Source organism: Malania oleifera, chromosome 12 (genome assembly GCF_029873635.1).
Source record: "Malania oleifera isolate guangnan ecotype guangnan chromosome 12, ASM2987363v1, whole genome shotgun sequence".
Taxonomy (NCBI): Eukaryota; Viridiplantae; Streptophyta; class Magnoliopsida; order Santalales; family Ximeniaceae; genus Malania; species Malania oleifera.
This window is the reverse complement of record NC_080428.1, coordinates 68,590,357-68,603,492: the sequence shown is the minus strand read 5'-3', so window position 1 is coordinate 68,603,492 and position 13,136 is coordinate 68,590,357. Positions and strand designations below refer to the sequence as shown.

General features: G+C 38.3%; 1 protein-coding gene across 1 annotated transcript in view; it reads right to left on the bottom strand.

Annotated features, from left to right (window-relative positions):
- The window catches only part of LOC131144985 (PH, RCC1 and FYVE domains-containing protein 1-like), a 36,413-nt gene that overhangs the window by 21,336 nt on the left and 1,941 nt on the right, over positions 1 to 13,136 (bottom strand). Inside the window, exon 3 of the mRNA XM_058093992.1 lies at positions 2,798 to 2,887. Coding sequence (XP_057949975.1) covers positions 2,798 to 2,887 — 90 coding nt within the window. The remainder of the gene's footprint in view (positions 1 to 2,797; positions 2,888 to 13,136) is intronic.

Here is a 13,136-nt window from a genome sequence, read left to right as displayed (position 1 = left end):
CATTTAAAGTTCTACAAAATCAAAAATCCCAAAGTCACCTTCTAGAATCGAAAAAGAAGAAACAATATCATTATGCCCAAAAGACAACCAATAAAGACCGGGGAAAGAACAGGACAAAGCGGCATATGCCCACCCAAATTCGAGAACCATTAACCAAAACAAAATTAGTATGAGGAATGAAGAGGGGTAAATCTGAGAAATAGACCTCCACGGGCTTTAAGAAGAACATCTAATTCACAAATTAGAATCCAACCATTCAAATGCAAGCTGAATTTACTTCTAATAACTCTATGCCAAAGAGAGGACTCTTCTAAAGGAAACCGCCATAACGCACCTTTCCACCCATTCACACACTTGGACAACCTTTCCACCACTCGATCTCTAAAACCCACCAACCTAGGATTACCACCCAGTGGGACTCCTAGATAACTACAGAGGCCAATCAAAAAGACCACAATCTACTAGCAAAGCCAACTCCTACGTCTACTAGCAGTCTAGCACTAAGATTAAAACCATTCGCGTGAAGTCTGAACACCAACTCCATGAACTGTTCACTAAAGCTTTAGGGGTGCTTGTGTTAAACTGATTTGTGACAAGTTAGGAGCCTATGATATCTATGCTCCCGCTTAGGGGGAATTGTTACTGGTTATTGGTTATTTGGTATCATTACCTATGTTAGTAACTAAGAGTTAGTGAGGCTATTACAGTCATTGTGATGTACTTGGAAAATATTACAAATAAAGGGAGAGACCTATCATTGTGATTTAGGTCTTCTAATTTGCACAACACTTTAACAAACGGTGACCATTTTGTGTTTCTCTAGAGTATCACTTTTATTACAGTGCAGGCATGCAGCATGTGTGACTTTAGTTCTGAGCCTCACTGAGAAAGAATAAAAATGAAATTTAAGGATGTTCTAGGTCACTAATCTGCAACTCAAAATTTTCCTATGCATGAAATACTCTCAATCCCTAAGGGCAAAACACAAAAAGTTTCAAACATATGGGACATAGAGAAAAGGAAGAAAAAGTTGCTTTACTGGATGGGAAGAAGCCCAGTTTAACAATGTGGCAGATGCAAAAATTATGAGATAATATTGTCCAACTTGCTAGCAGGTTCAATATCATTCTAACCATTTCTTGCTTTCTTCTACTGCCAAGTGACCATTAAATGAATTGGATAAATAAAAAAGTTCTAATAAATTGAAACAGTTAATAAATTTTTCAATAATTTGGGTTGATGATGATGGCCAATTAGTTCACAATTATATCTAGGCTGTTATTGTGATGGCTATTCTTCATAGAAAAAATTTGACATTTAGTTTTGAGTCTTTTGACAACTGAAAGTTCAACCATCACTTGAAATAATTAGATTGATAGGCACATGGCTTTCAATCAGGAATCCATTAAATCCCTAATGTCACATTTGATTTGCGGGAATGTAATATCATTGGTATGAAATAGCTATTGTGTAGGAATATAACAGTTTATAGTAGTCGATATGCCCCAGGGTTATGCGCAAACACAGAGATGGCAGATGGAAAAGAAACAAAAGAAAAATGAGAAGAACGCAACAACAATTAAAATGGTTTGGGATTGTGCCAACATCAACAGAGCCATTGTGAAAATCTCCACTATACTATCAATAAAAAGTAAGGGTTTCAACCCTCGGGTCCATGTACATACATGTTCCATGTTAAAAACCTCAAAATGTCAGCATATCAATATAATGAAACTACACACTAGCTCAAAATACTCTACCGTGTATTGAATATGAGCCATGACTCAACAATTACAGAATAAAGCTGGTTCTATTCAAAGAAAAATTAGCAAATGGCCATAAAGCTGGTGATAGTTCAACCAACATAGAATCGCTTATGGGTGCCTAACAAGGATTAATATTTCAATTTTGATAAAATTATGAGTGTCTCCACTTAAGGAAATTCTTGTGGAAATTTGAATATAAACTTGATTTAAATAACATTTGAAACATTAAAATAAATTATGGAAATTATGAAACTTTGGGAAATATTAAAATGGATGATTGTAAATAATTAGAAACATAATGAAAGTCTATAAAATTTTCTCCTTTTCCAGTTTTATTTTTGAATTCACGAAATTTTGGCCTATTTCCGTTTGGGAATTTCGGCCAAAATTTTCCAAAATCAAAATTGAAACCTGATTCCTAAGCTATTATTTTATGTTTATTGGAATGGGACCAACTTTGCCATTGTCATTTGCCTTAGAATTGAAATAACTTTATTTTCTGAACTATTATATTCATACACAAATAGCTATTCCACCTTGTAAACCAAACGTGTCATAAAATATGCCAATTTGCTAATAAGGAGATTTGTTATCAAGTTAACTGCAGTTCTAATTTCTTTATTTAAACCAAAAAGGGATTAGACAAGGTTGGAACTAGTGAACATGAGCGCATGAGTTTTGGTAGAAGCCAAACAGAATAATGATGAGCACAAGATTTAATTTAAACATAAATTCAAAAAATACCTTTGAATTGCCATGAATTTACACTAATTTCACGGTAATTAGACAACAGGCAATTGATTTCAAAAAACACATCCAGATAAACAAAATTTATGGGACCAAGAAAATGATGGGAATACTGATATGATACATGTTCCTGCAAAGTGGTTGTGAATTAGACAATGAATTTTCCTGCTATTATAGCCCCACATCATTTTATCCTCACTGTCTCATCAACTGATATTAAACAAGGGCTATCTAATCCATGAACATCTTACTGAGAAGAATAAAAGTTAATTACAGAAACTTACAGTACGCTGTCCAGGGATAATCTTTGAAACATGACACAGTTTGAGCTGTTTCTCTTCTTTGCCAGAGTACCATATCAATATGGATTCGTCCTGAAAAATAAACTGGTTATTTTAGTCAACGGAGCCGAGAAATGAATTGTTTCTTTCTTTTCATCTTTTCTTTCTTTTGTTCTACTAAGAATGTAAACAAAACAGTAAGACAAATGATTGGATGCTTAAGATTTAAGAACAAAAGGACTTGTAGCCACGTTGAGGCTGTTGAGCTCAACCCAAAAAGAAAGTGCATAAGTCTGAATCACCACAGTAGAAAGTCAACTTTACTATTCATGAATCAGATAAAATATCACAAGTGTCAACCAACCAAAAAAGATAACATTATTCTGCTGTTACATTCAGAAACCCAAAAACACATAGAGACATTCCTGTTGACTAGCATTGAGAATTCAGCATCACTAATTCATTTGTTCATTAATTAGACAGATTACATGAAGAATGTATCATTACTGCTACTTCACACATTTTTTACTTAAAATACTGAAAAAAGCAACAAAAAAATTTTGGATAAAAGGGGACCTGCGATGCTTTCCTCCCATCGTTTCCCACCTCCGAGACTGTGAGCATGGAGAGCCTCTCCTTTCACCTTCCTCCGAAATCTCCTTACCTGAAGTCTCTTTCCATTGTTGCCTGAACCCAGAAACCGAAAACTAGAGCCAAAAAAAGCATAACAACCAAGCCCTATCTCTCTCCTATCTACCTTAAACCTCTTTTGCCCACCGGAAAACTTTATCGCCAGACTTTTGCATCTTCATACAGCAATCTCTCCATCATCAGAGTTCATTTGACCTCTACCAGCAACAGAGTACAATGCACGTACTTTCCTTCCCGTCAACCATCAATAGCCTTTTGGACGACCTTCGTTCTACCCCAAGGCCTCACGAACCTCTTCGAGAACTTTTCTTAGGCCTTCAGAGAATGCTTGATCATCACCAGAGTTTCGTGAATTCTTCCTAGGCATTCAGAGACTTTGATTACCTCCAGAGTTTCGTGCATTCTTCCCAGGCCTTCTGAGACTGTTTGTTTATCACCAGAGATTTGAGAATTCTTCCTAGGCCTTCAGATATTTTTCGATTATTACCAGAGTTCCTGACCTTGCTGACTGTTTACTTGTTGCTAGTCGAGCACTGGCTGTGGTTCGATAACTTGCCGCTATTCGATTACTAGTTATCCGTCTACTTGCTGGTTGTTCACTTGCTGTCTAGTTGTTTTAACCCGTCAACTGACACCTGAAACTTCTTGATCCATATGCACCAAGGGTATGGGGAGAAGGACTGAGACGAGTTGACATTCTACTGTGAAGATTGAGAGGAAAATTTTTAATGAAAATTGCCTGGATTGTAAAGCATTCAGACTTTCATAATTTGCAGGGAAATTCTTCTCATTTATCTGATTGAAGAAGCAGGAGTTTTATGAATTCTGAGATCCTTGGTGGTGATTTTTTTGGGCCCTTGAGGCGCAACAGCTGGGCAGTGGGGGATGCTCTTTTCATAAGAGAAGGGGGCAAGATTCGAATGGACTTGAGGAGGAATGAGAAGGGCAGGTTTATATGTACAAAGAAGCTCTCTCCCAGAGGCCATAGGCAAGCCCTCCATCTCCTAGAATGGAATCGGAATGAAGGAAGACATAAGTTTCTGGAAGCCTTGATGAAGTTGTCTATCGACCTTGAAGGATACCGTAGCATGAGTTCTGCGGATTGTGGCTCCATGAACATCATTCCTTGTGAGCAAAAGCTGTGATGAAGGACAAGAAGCAAGACCTAGGGAGGATCCTTGCTGGAGAATAATTAAGAAGAGTGGGGTTAAGGAATTTTGAGGTTAAATTAGTTTATTATGTGTGTTTAGTATTAATTAGTATAGGATTATGTTTAGTATTATAGTATTAATTTGTGTAAAGTAGGGGTATGTTTGTAATGTAATGTAGTTTTAGGGGTTTATGTGTAATTTCATGTAAAGAGGCTTCTTATAAATAGTTTGTGAAAGCCATGATGTAGGCAGTTGTTGATGAATTTGAATTGAATTGAACATGGGTTTCCCCCCTGGTATCTCCTCTCTCGTCCCTTCCCTTCATCTCTTCTAATTTTTCCAAGGCTGCAGAACCTTGATGCTGCCCCTGCATCACTTGGTATCAGAGCCCAACCACGATCCCTTTCTTCCATTTGAATTCCCCATCTTTTCCTTTCAATCTTCTTCTTCTCCCTCTTCTTCTCTTCTTCCTTCCCCCCCCCCCCCCCCACTGTTCTGCAACTTCTATCCCCCTCTGCTGCAACTTCTTCTTTCCTTCTCTTCCCCTGTTCTGTAACTTCTCCTTCCCTTCCTCCCTGCTGCTGCTTCTCCTCCTCCTCTTCTTCTTTCCTTCTCTCCTTTGTTCTGTAACTTCTGCTCCCTCTCTGCTGCTGCTCCTTCTTTCTTCTCTTCTTGTTCTCTGGTTTTCTGTTCTGATCTCCTGCTCTGTCCCTAAACCTTTGCTACCCAGCAGCCTTCTGCCTTCTTGCTTCTTCTCTGTTTCTCTTCTCCTTCTCTTCTTCTTCTTCTTCTTCTTCTCTTTCTCTCCCATAACTCTCTCAACTCTCTCTCATTTCTGAATTCTGTGACTGTCTCTTGGCAGTTTCTGTCCAGCAACACCTACAACCACGCATCTTCTTCTTTTCTCGCCCATAACTCTCTCAACTCTCTCTCATTTCTGAATTCTGTGGCCATTTCTTGGCAGCTTCTATCCAGCAACTCCAGCCTCCCATCTTCTTCTTCTTCTCTCTCTCTCTCTCTCTCTCTCTCTCTCTCTCTCTCTCTCTCTCTATATATATCTATATATATATATATATTTCTGAGTTTCAGTTTTTTTTAAAAAAAACTCAAAATCAGTTCTGCAGTTTCTGAACTTCTCAGAAATTCCAGTCATGTCCCCAAATCTCAAACATCACTTTCCAGTACCTGCAACACCACCCAGGCCACCAAAAACAGAACCCCCCCAAGTCCTTCCCCTCAAAATTTTATTGCCGTCCCACCATCAGAGGACCCCCACGCATCGGTCAAAACTTATGCAGCCATCGGCACCTCGAAAACTCTCATCTCCTAAGCTTTTCTCATGACACCGCCACCACCAATAAACTCCTCATCCCCTGATCTCCCCTCGACCCAGGTTTCATCGCCTGAGTCACTAGCGGTGCATGCGCCCCATGCACCGGCAACCTGCGACTAGGAAACTTCCACAGTTTTCTGTAATTTCCAGTCTCACAAAAGATGCCCAGCCACGATATTTTGGGTTTCTCCATGAAATTTTGATTTGCAAGAGATAATTTTGCTTGTGGATGCAACATATTGGAAGCAAGGGTGATAATTTGGCACGAGACCCTAGAAATTGTCACTGGCAGCATTAAAAATCAGGTTTTGTTGCTGTAATTTGTGAGTTTTCTTCATGAATTTGTTTCATTTCAGCAGGACAAATCAATATCAAGGTGAATTAAAGATAGTTTTTTTTTAAGAAATTGGGAGTAAGACTTGTGGGAAATTGTTTTAAAGGGTTGTGATATATAGCTGCAGCATATATTTATGCATAAATTCAGCAACATGGCGACAAATTATAGGACAAAGGAATGTCATTTATCATTTCTTGGGCACAATTTCAAGCTCTACAACACCTTTCTCAAATGTGGAGAAAAGGTTTGCAAAATCATTATTGATGGAAGATGTCAAATGATGTGGTTTCCATAAATAGAGTCACTCGAATGCAGCTTCATCCGCAACCTCACCCAAAAGCCTTATGTGATATCTTGGGTTGATAAATCTATTATACATGTTTACGAAAGATGTGGTTCCTACCCAAATAGATGAATATTTGGCGAATGTTTGGTGTGATATCCTACCTATAAAGATTGGCCATGTACTCCTTAGTTCTCCTTGGTTTGATGTTTAGGTGTGACTCAAGGACATGAGAACATGTCTTTCACTATTACGGGAAGAAAATTATTTTGAAGTCTGCTCTACCAATGAACCAAGACAAAGAATCAGTCATAAATACTCAGCTTAAAGACAATACAAGGAAGGAAATGAATGTATTTGAAGACATCCAAAGTCCTCCAAACATTCCTATTGTAGAGTTTGTCATTCCCAATGTGCTCATTGATGCCAACTCTCAATTCAAGTCTATGATGCTGCCAAAGGATTGTGGTTTCTTGTATCAATCAAGTGCTGGCTTTCAAAGAACCCAAGTTTGCTTCTCCCTTTTGATCCTCCAACATTTCAAAATCCGAGGTCGATTTTTTTCTATATGGGGGAGAATTGATGTAGGACAAGAAGCAAGACCTTGAGAGGATCCTTGCCGGAGAATAATTAAGAAGAGTAGGGTTAATGAATTTTGAGGTTAAGTTAATAGTTATTATGTGTGTTTAGTATTAATTAGTATAGGATTATGTGTATTTGGGGATTTTTTGTAATATTTGTGTAAAGGGTACGTTTATAATGTAATGTAGTTTTAGGGGTTTATGTGTAATTTCATGTAAAGAAGCTTTCTTATAAATAGTGTGTGAAAGCCATGATGTAGATTGTAGGCAGTTGTTGATGAATTTGAATTGAATTAAACATGAGTTTCCCCCCTGGTATCTTCTCTATCCTCCCTTCCACTTCCTTCATCTCTTCTAATTTCTCCATGGCTGCAGAACCTTGATGCTGCCCCTGCATCAAGCTGGAAAATCTGAATGTATTTCAGAGGCTTCTGGATAACCTTTCATTAGCCAAAGTTGTTAGAAATTTCCCGCAATTGGAATGGAGAACTTCAAGGAGGAATGAGCGAGCTCCCATGATTTGGAAACAACTCCTTTCCTAACGCTAGTAGTGGGGATCAAAGATTTGGTCCTACTTATAATGGACGAAGAAGGATTGTTAGCAAATGGGTAGAGAAGGGTAAATATGTTCTGGCATCAGATACTATTCAAGAGGTGGATCCTAGACCTACTAACACTAAGGAAAGGGGACTAAAAGATTTGGGTTCCTTTTCTAGTGGCTAGATGGGTAAGGTTGATGGACTGGAATTGGGAGGAAATTTAGAAAGAGAGATTGGGCAAAGTTCAAATTGAAGGGAGAGGACTCAAAAGCACAGTGTTCGGGAGGCTCGAAGATGATGGAGGAGAATCTAAGGTGCAGAATATTGATGCATGACTATCTCTTAGTTTAGTCGGCAAGGAATCAGGAAGGGTCTCAGAGATTTCAGATAGTAGGGGGGAGGGAGTTTTTACATTGAGCACAAGGGAAGGGAAAAGTGAAGCAATTAAGGAGGATGATCGGAAGAGAGCAAAAGTTTATTTGACTAGCAGTGGTGAAGAGGAGGTATCTAATAAGGAAGATGACTTGAGCATCTTTTGTGATTTTAAGAGGGATTTGTCGGTGGATCAGTTGAGAGAAGATTTAGATTTGTATGAAGAGGAAGCCTTGGCACAACTTATAGAGGAACTTTCTAAAGAAAGAGTGGAAGTCTTAGGAAAGTGTGATGATCACGCATAAAATTTGAAAAAGTATGGGGAGGAGTGTGTTTAATTGTTTTTTGAAACCATGCAAGAGGGTATAAATGTTATTAAACACAACTTTACACAGACAAAATAATTTATTAATACGGGGTCTTTGTCCCTTGTCCCTAAGCCTAATTCCGATATGGTGGTTTTGTTGATATTCCTTTTGTTAATGAGGGGGCTATTGATGAAGATGTAGGCTATTGATGAAGATGTAGCTATTCCTATGGTTGTTCTGAATTCATCCAAATATGGATCCCCTTCCTATTCAATGCATTTTTTCTTTTGACACTTTATGCCACAAGGAGGGTTCTATTGGGAATAGCACTTCTGCTGTTAGCCTAGGGGGTAATGAGAGAGACTCTTTAGATCCAAATATACTGCTTGATGACTTGGGGCTAAAATTAGTTAGTCCTATTAGGGTTGAGGTGAAACTGTCATTGAGTCCTAGAATGTATTAGCGGGAAAAAAAGAAGGGTCATTAAGAACTTAAGAATTTGGTCTCTTGTATCAATTATGGGGGAGGGAAAGGAATTGGAAAGGGAGGGAAACGAGTGAAATTGTAAAAATTTTTAGTTGGAAAGTTAAGAGGCTTGGGGAACCTTAGAAAGAGGGGATTAATTAAAGGTGTCTTACTTAGATATTCTCCTAATCTGGTTTTGATATAGGAGACTATGCTCGCGAATGTCGATGGGGGGTTGTTAGAGGGATTTGGGAAGGATGCAATAAGGATTGGGTTTTTCTACCTTCTTTGGGGTTAGCGGGTGGTATTTTGGTGCTGTGGGATACTCGCTCTATTGCTAAGTGGATAGTCTAGTAGGCTTTTTGTCTTTTTCTATCTTGGTAGAAGTGAAAAGCCAAGACTAATGGTGGTTGCCATCAGTGTATGGTCCTTCTAGACCAACCCTTAGGAGTTCTTTTTAGGATGGCTGTTATTATGTGTTTGGTTTTTGCGCTCCTATTGGATAATGGGAGGTGATATTATGCTATAAGGTTTCTTCGAAAGGAGAAAGAGGGGGGGTGATAGGGTTACTGCTGCTATGTATAGTTTTGATGCACTTATTAGGGAGTGTGGTTTGAGAGATCATCCCCTAGAAAATGCAAACTTTACATGGTCAGTGCGAGATGCTAGAGCGGCGGCAAGCAAGCTTGACAGATTTGTGTTTTGCACGGAGTGGGAGGATGAGTTCCCTAATCTCTTTCAATTTATTGCACCTAGGCCTACTTCTGACCACTTTCTTATTATGTTGTAATTGAAGAAGGTTTCTTGGGGCCTCGCTCCTTTGAGGTTTGAAAATATATGGTTGGATCATGATTCCTTCCAGCCCTTGGTGAGAAATTCTTGGAATGAGGATGTGGAGAGGGGGTGGGAAGGTTTTAGATTCATGAAAAAATTAAAGAGGCTTAAAGAGAAGTTAAAAGTATGGAATAGGGAGGTGTTCGGGGATCTTAAGTTTAGAAAAGCTAGTATTTTAAGAGAGTTGGTTGTGTTAGATAGGAAGGAAGATGATGGCATTCTATTTGGGGAGGAATAGACGAAAAGGGTATCTTCGAAGAATGAATTGGAGGAAGTGATTTTGAAGGAAATGAGAAGCTGGAGACAGAAGACAAAGTTCTAATGGATCAAAGAGGGTGACTATAATTCTAGATTTTTTTTTTCATAAGATAGCTAATGGGAAAATGAATAAGAATTTGATTAGGCAATTGGGTGTGGGTAGGGGGGATACTATCTCCGATTAGAGTCAAATGGCATTTGAGATCAATGAATTTTATTCTAATTTGTGTTTTGAGGAGGATGACAGGAGACAAATGGTTGATGGTTTAGATTGGGACCCTTTGTTTGGAAATGAAGTAGCATGATTGGAGAGACCTTTTGAGGGAGAGGAAGTGTGGGGATGGAAAGGGATAAAGCCCCAGGGCTTAACGGATTTAATATGGCTTTCTTTCAAGATTGTTAGGAGGTGGTTAAAGATGACTTGCTTAAGGCTTTTAATGGATTTTATAGGAATAGATTTTAAGCAAAAGTATCAATTCCACTTTCACAACTTTGGTGAAGAAGAAGAGTAATTCCATCAAGATGTTAGATTATACACCTATTAGCTTGGTTTTTATTGTTTATAAAATCATCACTAGAGTTTTAGCTAATAGGTTGAGTGCAGTGCTTGATAGGATTATCTCTAAGGCTTAGAGTACGTTTGGGGGGTAGGCAAATTTTGTGGATGCCATTTTGGTTGTCGATGAGGTTGTTGAGGACATTCGGAGAGGGAAGAAGAAGGGACTCATTTTTAAGTTGAATTTTACAAAGCTTATAATAGAGTGAATTGGAATGTTCTAGATAAGATTTTTGTGAGAAAGGGGTTTGGTGAGAAATGGAGGTGTTGGATTAGAGGCTGTTTGCATAATGTGAGCCACTCAATTTTAGTGAATGGTAAGCCTAAATCTTGGATTAAGGCTACAAAACAGATTAGGCAAGATGACCCTCTTTCCCCATTTTTTTGCTTGTCTTAGTGGCTGATATTTTGAGTAGGATGGTGGATAGGGCTGTTGATAGATGTTTAGTGAAAGGGTTGGAGGTGGGCAGGGAGGGGGTTAGGGTCTCGCACCTCCAGTTTGCTGATGATGTTATGTTCTTTTTAGAGGATCATAGACCCTCCTCTATGAATATTTTTTGAGTCTTCCCTATGTTTTCAAGAAGGTTTCTAGGCTTAGGTTACTATGGGGAAGATCTGTATCGTGACTATCAATATGCCTGACAAAAGTGTTAGGGAGTGGCCTGCAGAGGTGGGTTGTAGTGTTTTGGATTGGTTGTTGTCCTATCTAGGGGTTCCTTTTTTTTTGGGGGGTGGGGCGGGGGGTGGTAACCCTAGTTCTATTAGTTTTTGGGATCCTATTATGGAAAGGTAGACTAGACAAGTGGAAAGGTGCTCTTTTCTGGATGGTAGAATTACTCTCGTCTCTCATCCAGGCTTGTCTTTCTAGTATCCCTTCATACTTCCTTTCTATCTTTAAGATTCCGATGGGGGTTACTAGCAAGATTGAGAAGATAAAGAGGGACTTCTTGTGGTCTGGGGTAAGGGGCTTTAGGGATCACTTGGTAAGTTGGAAGGTGGTGGGAAGGTCTAACCAGGAGATTGGGTTAAGTATTGGAAATATGGTGTCTAGGAACACAACCCTTCTAGCTAAATATCTTTGGAGATACCTGCTAGAGAATTCCTCCTTGTGGCAGAAAGTTGTAAAAAGCATGTATGGATTAGGTGAGAATGGGTGGGATATTAATTTGAGATTTAGATGTTCTTCAGAGAGTCCATGGAAAGCTATCTCTCATATTTACCTTGTTTTCATTCCCCATATTAAATTTCTGGTGGGAAGGGGTAGTAATATCCATTTTTGGAAAGATCCTTGGTTGGGGGATGTAGTTTTGTCCACCTATTTTCCTTGCCTCTTTCGCTTGAGTTCAAGGTAGGATGGTTCCATTTCATTCTTTGTTGTTGATCCAAATGGTCCTCTACCTTCTTGGGATTTTCATTTTCGTAGGTTGTTGATGATAGGGAGTTAGTAGAGCTATCCTCTTTGCTTTTCTTACTGAATAATTATCAATTTTCTTTAGATGAGGATAGTCAGTCTTGGTCTTTGGACAATTCAGGGGTTTATTCTTGCAAATCTATATGTGATTTTATCACTAGCTCTAATTCCATTTTTCCTCTTTATAAATCTATTTGAAAGGCCAAATTCCCCTAAAAAATTAAGGCTTTCATTTGGTTGGTTGCACTTGATAAAATTAATGCCAATAACTTGCTGCAAGTCAAGAGACCTTTGAAGCCTCTCTTTCCAAACATGTATTCTTTGTTTTTAACTGTTCAAAATCTGCATACATCTTTTTATACATTGTGATTATGCTTGGAGGGTATGGAATAAGTTATTTGGTTATCTAGGCAAATGTTGGGTGAGTTCAAAAGCAGTGGAGGACTTTTTGGCAGTTTCTTTTGTTGGTTTTGGCAGGAAAAAGGAAAGAGCAGCACTCTGGAAATGTGCATTCTTTACAGTATTTTAAGGGCTGTGGTTGAAGTGCATTGCGCACAAATTTTCTGAGGGACGAAGTCTTTGCATTTTCTGGTTTGAGAAAGATATATTATTTGGCTTCTCTTTGGTGTGTGGAGCAGGGGAATTTAAGGGGGTGAGCTTTCCTGATATTTAGTGTGAATGGTGTTATGTGTTGGATTGTTAGTTTCTGCTGGTTTCATTGGTCTTTTAGTTTTCAGTTTTTTCTTTGCTTTTGTCTGGATTTTTCCAGACTTCGCTAAGGATCTGTCTTATTCTCCTGGTTGTACATTCCTAATCTATTAATGATATTCTTATTTTGCTATCCCAAAAAAAAAAAGATACAAAAATGACTCCCCATAAAGTCTTTTAGTGTGCTTGCTTTGGTACAGATAATACACAAAGTTGATTCATAGCATATTATCAGAAAAGTGTATCCTTTTAATATATATATATATTTATATGGTATCAGAAAACATCATACATGAAAACTTAAAAATTTGGAAGTGTACTTAGTATAATGTGCTATTTAATTGTATGTCATATCCAATATATGATCAGAAGTAAAATGCCCTACCACTGAGCTATGGACCTGATATGAATGGAAGTTTACACATGCACTTCAGCATTGTTCTATTAGATAGTTGCGTGGTACTTGAATGTTAAATATCAATATACTTTTAGAAATATTCACTTCTAAATGAATTATATAGATCAACCTGCGGTTTGTTATAACAAATTAAAATT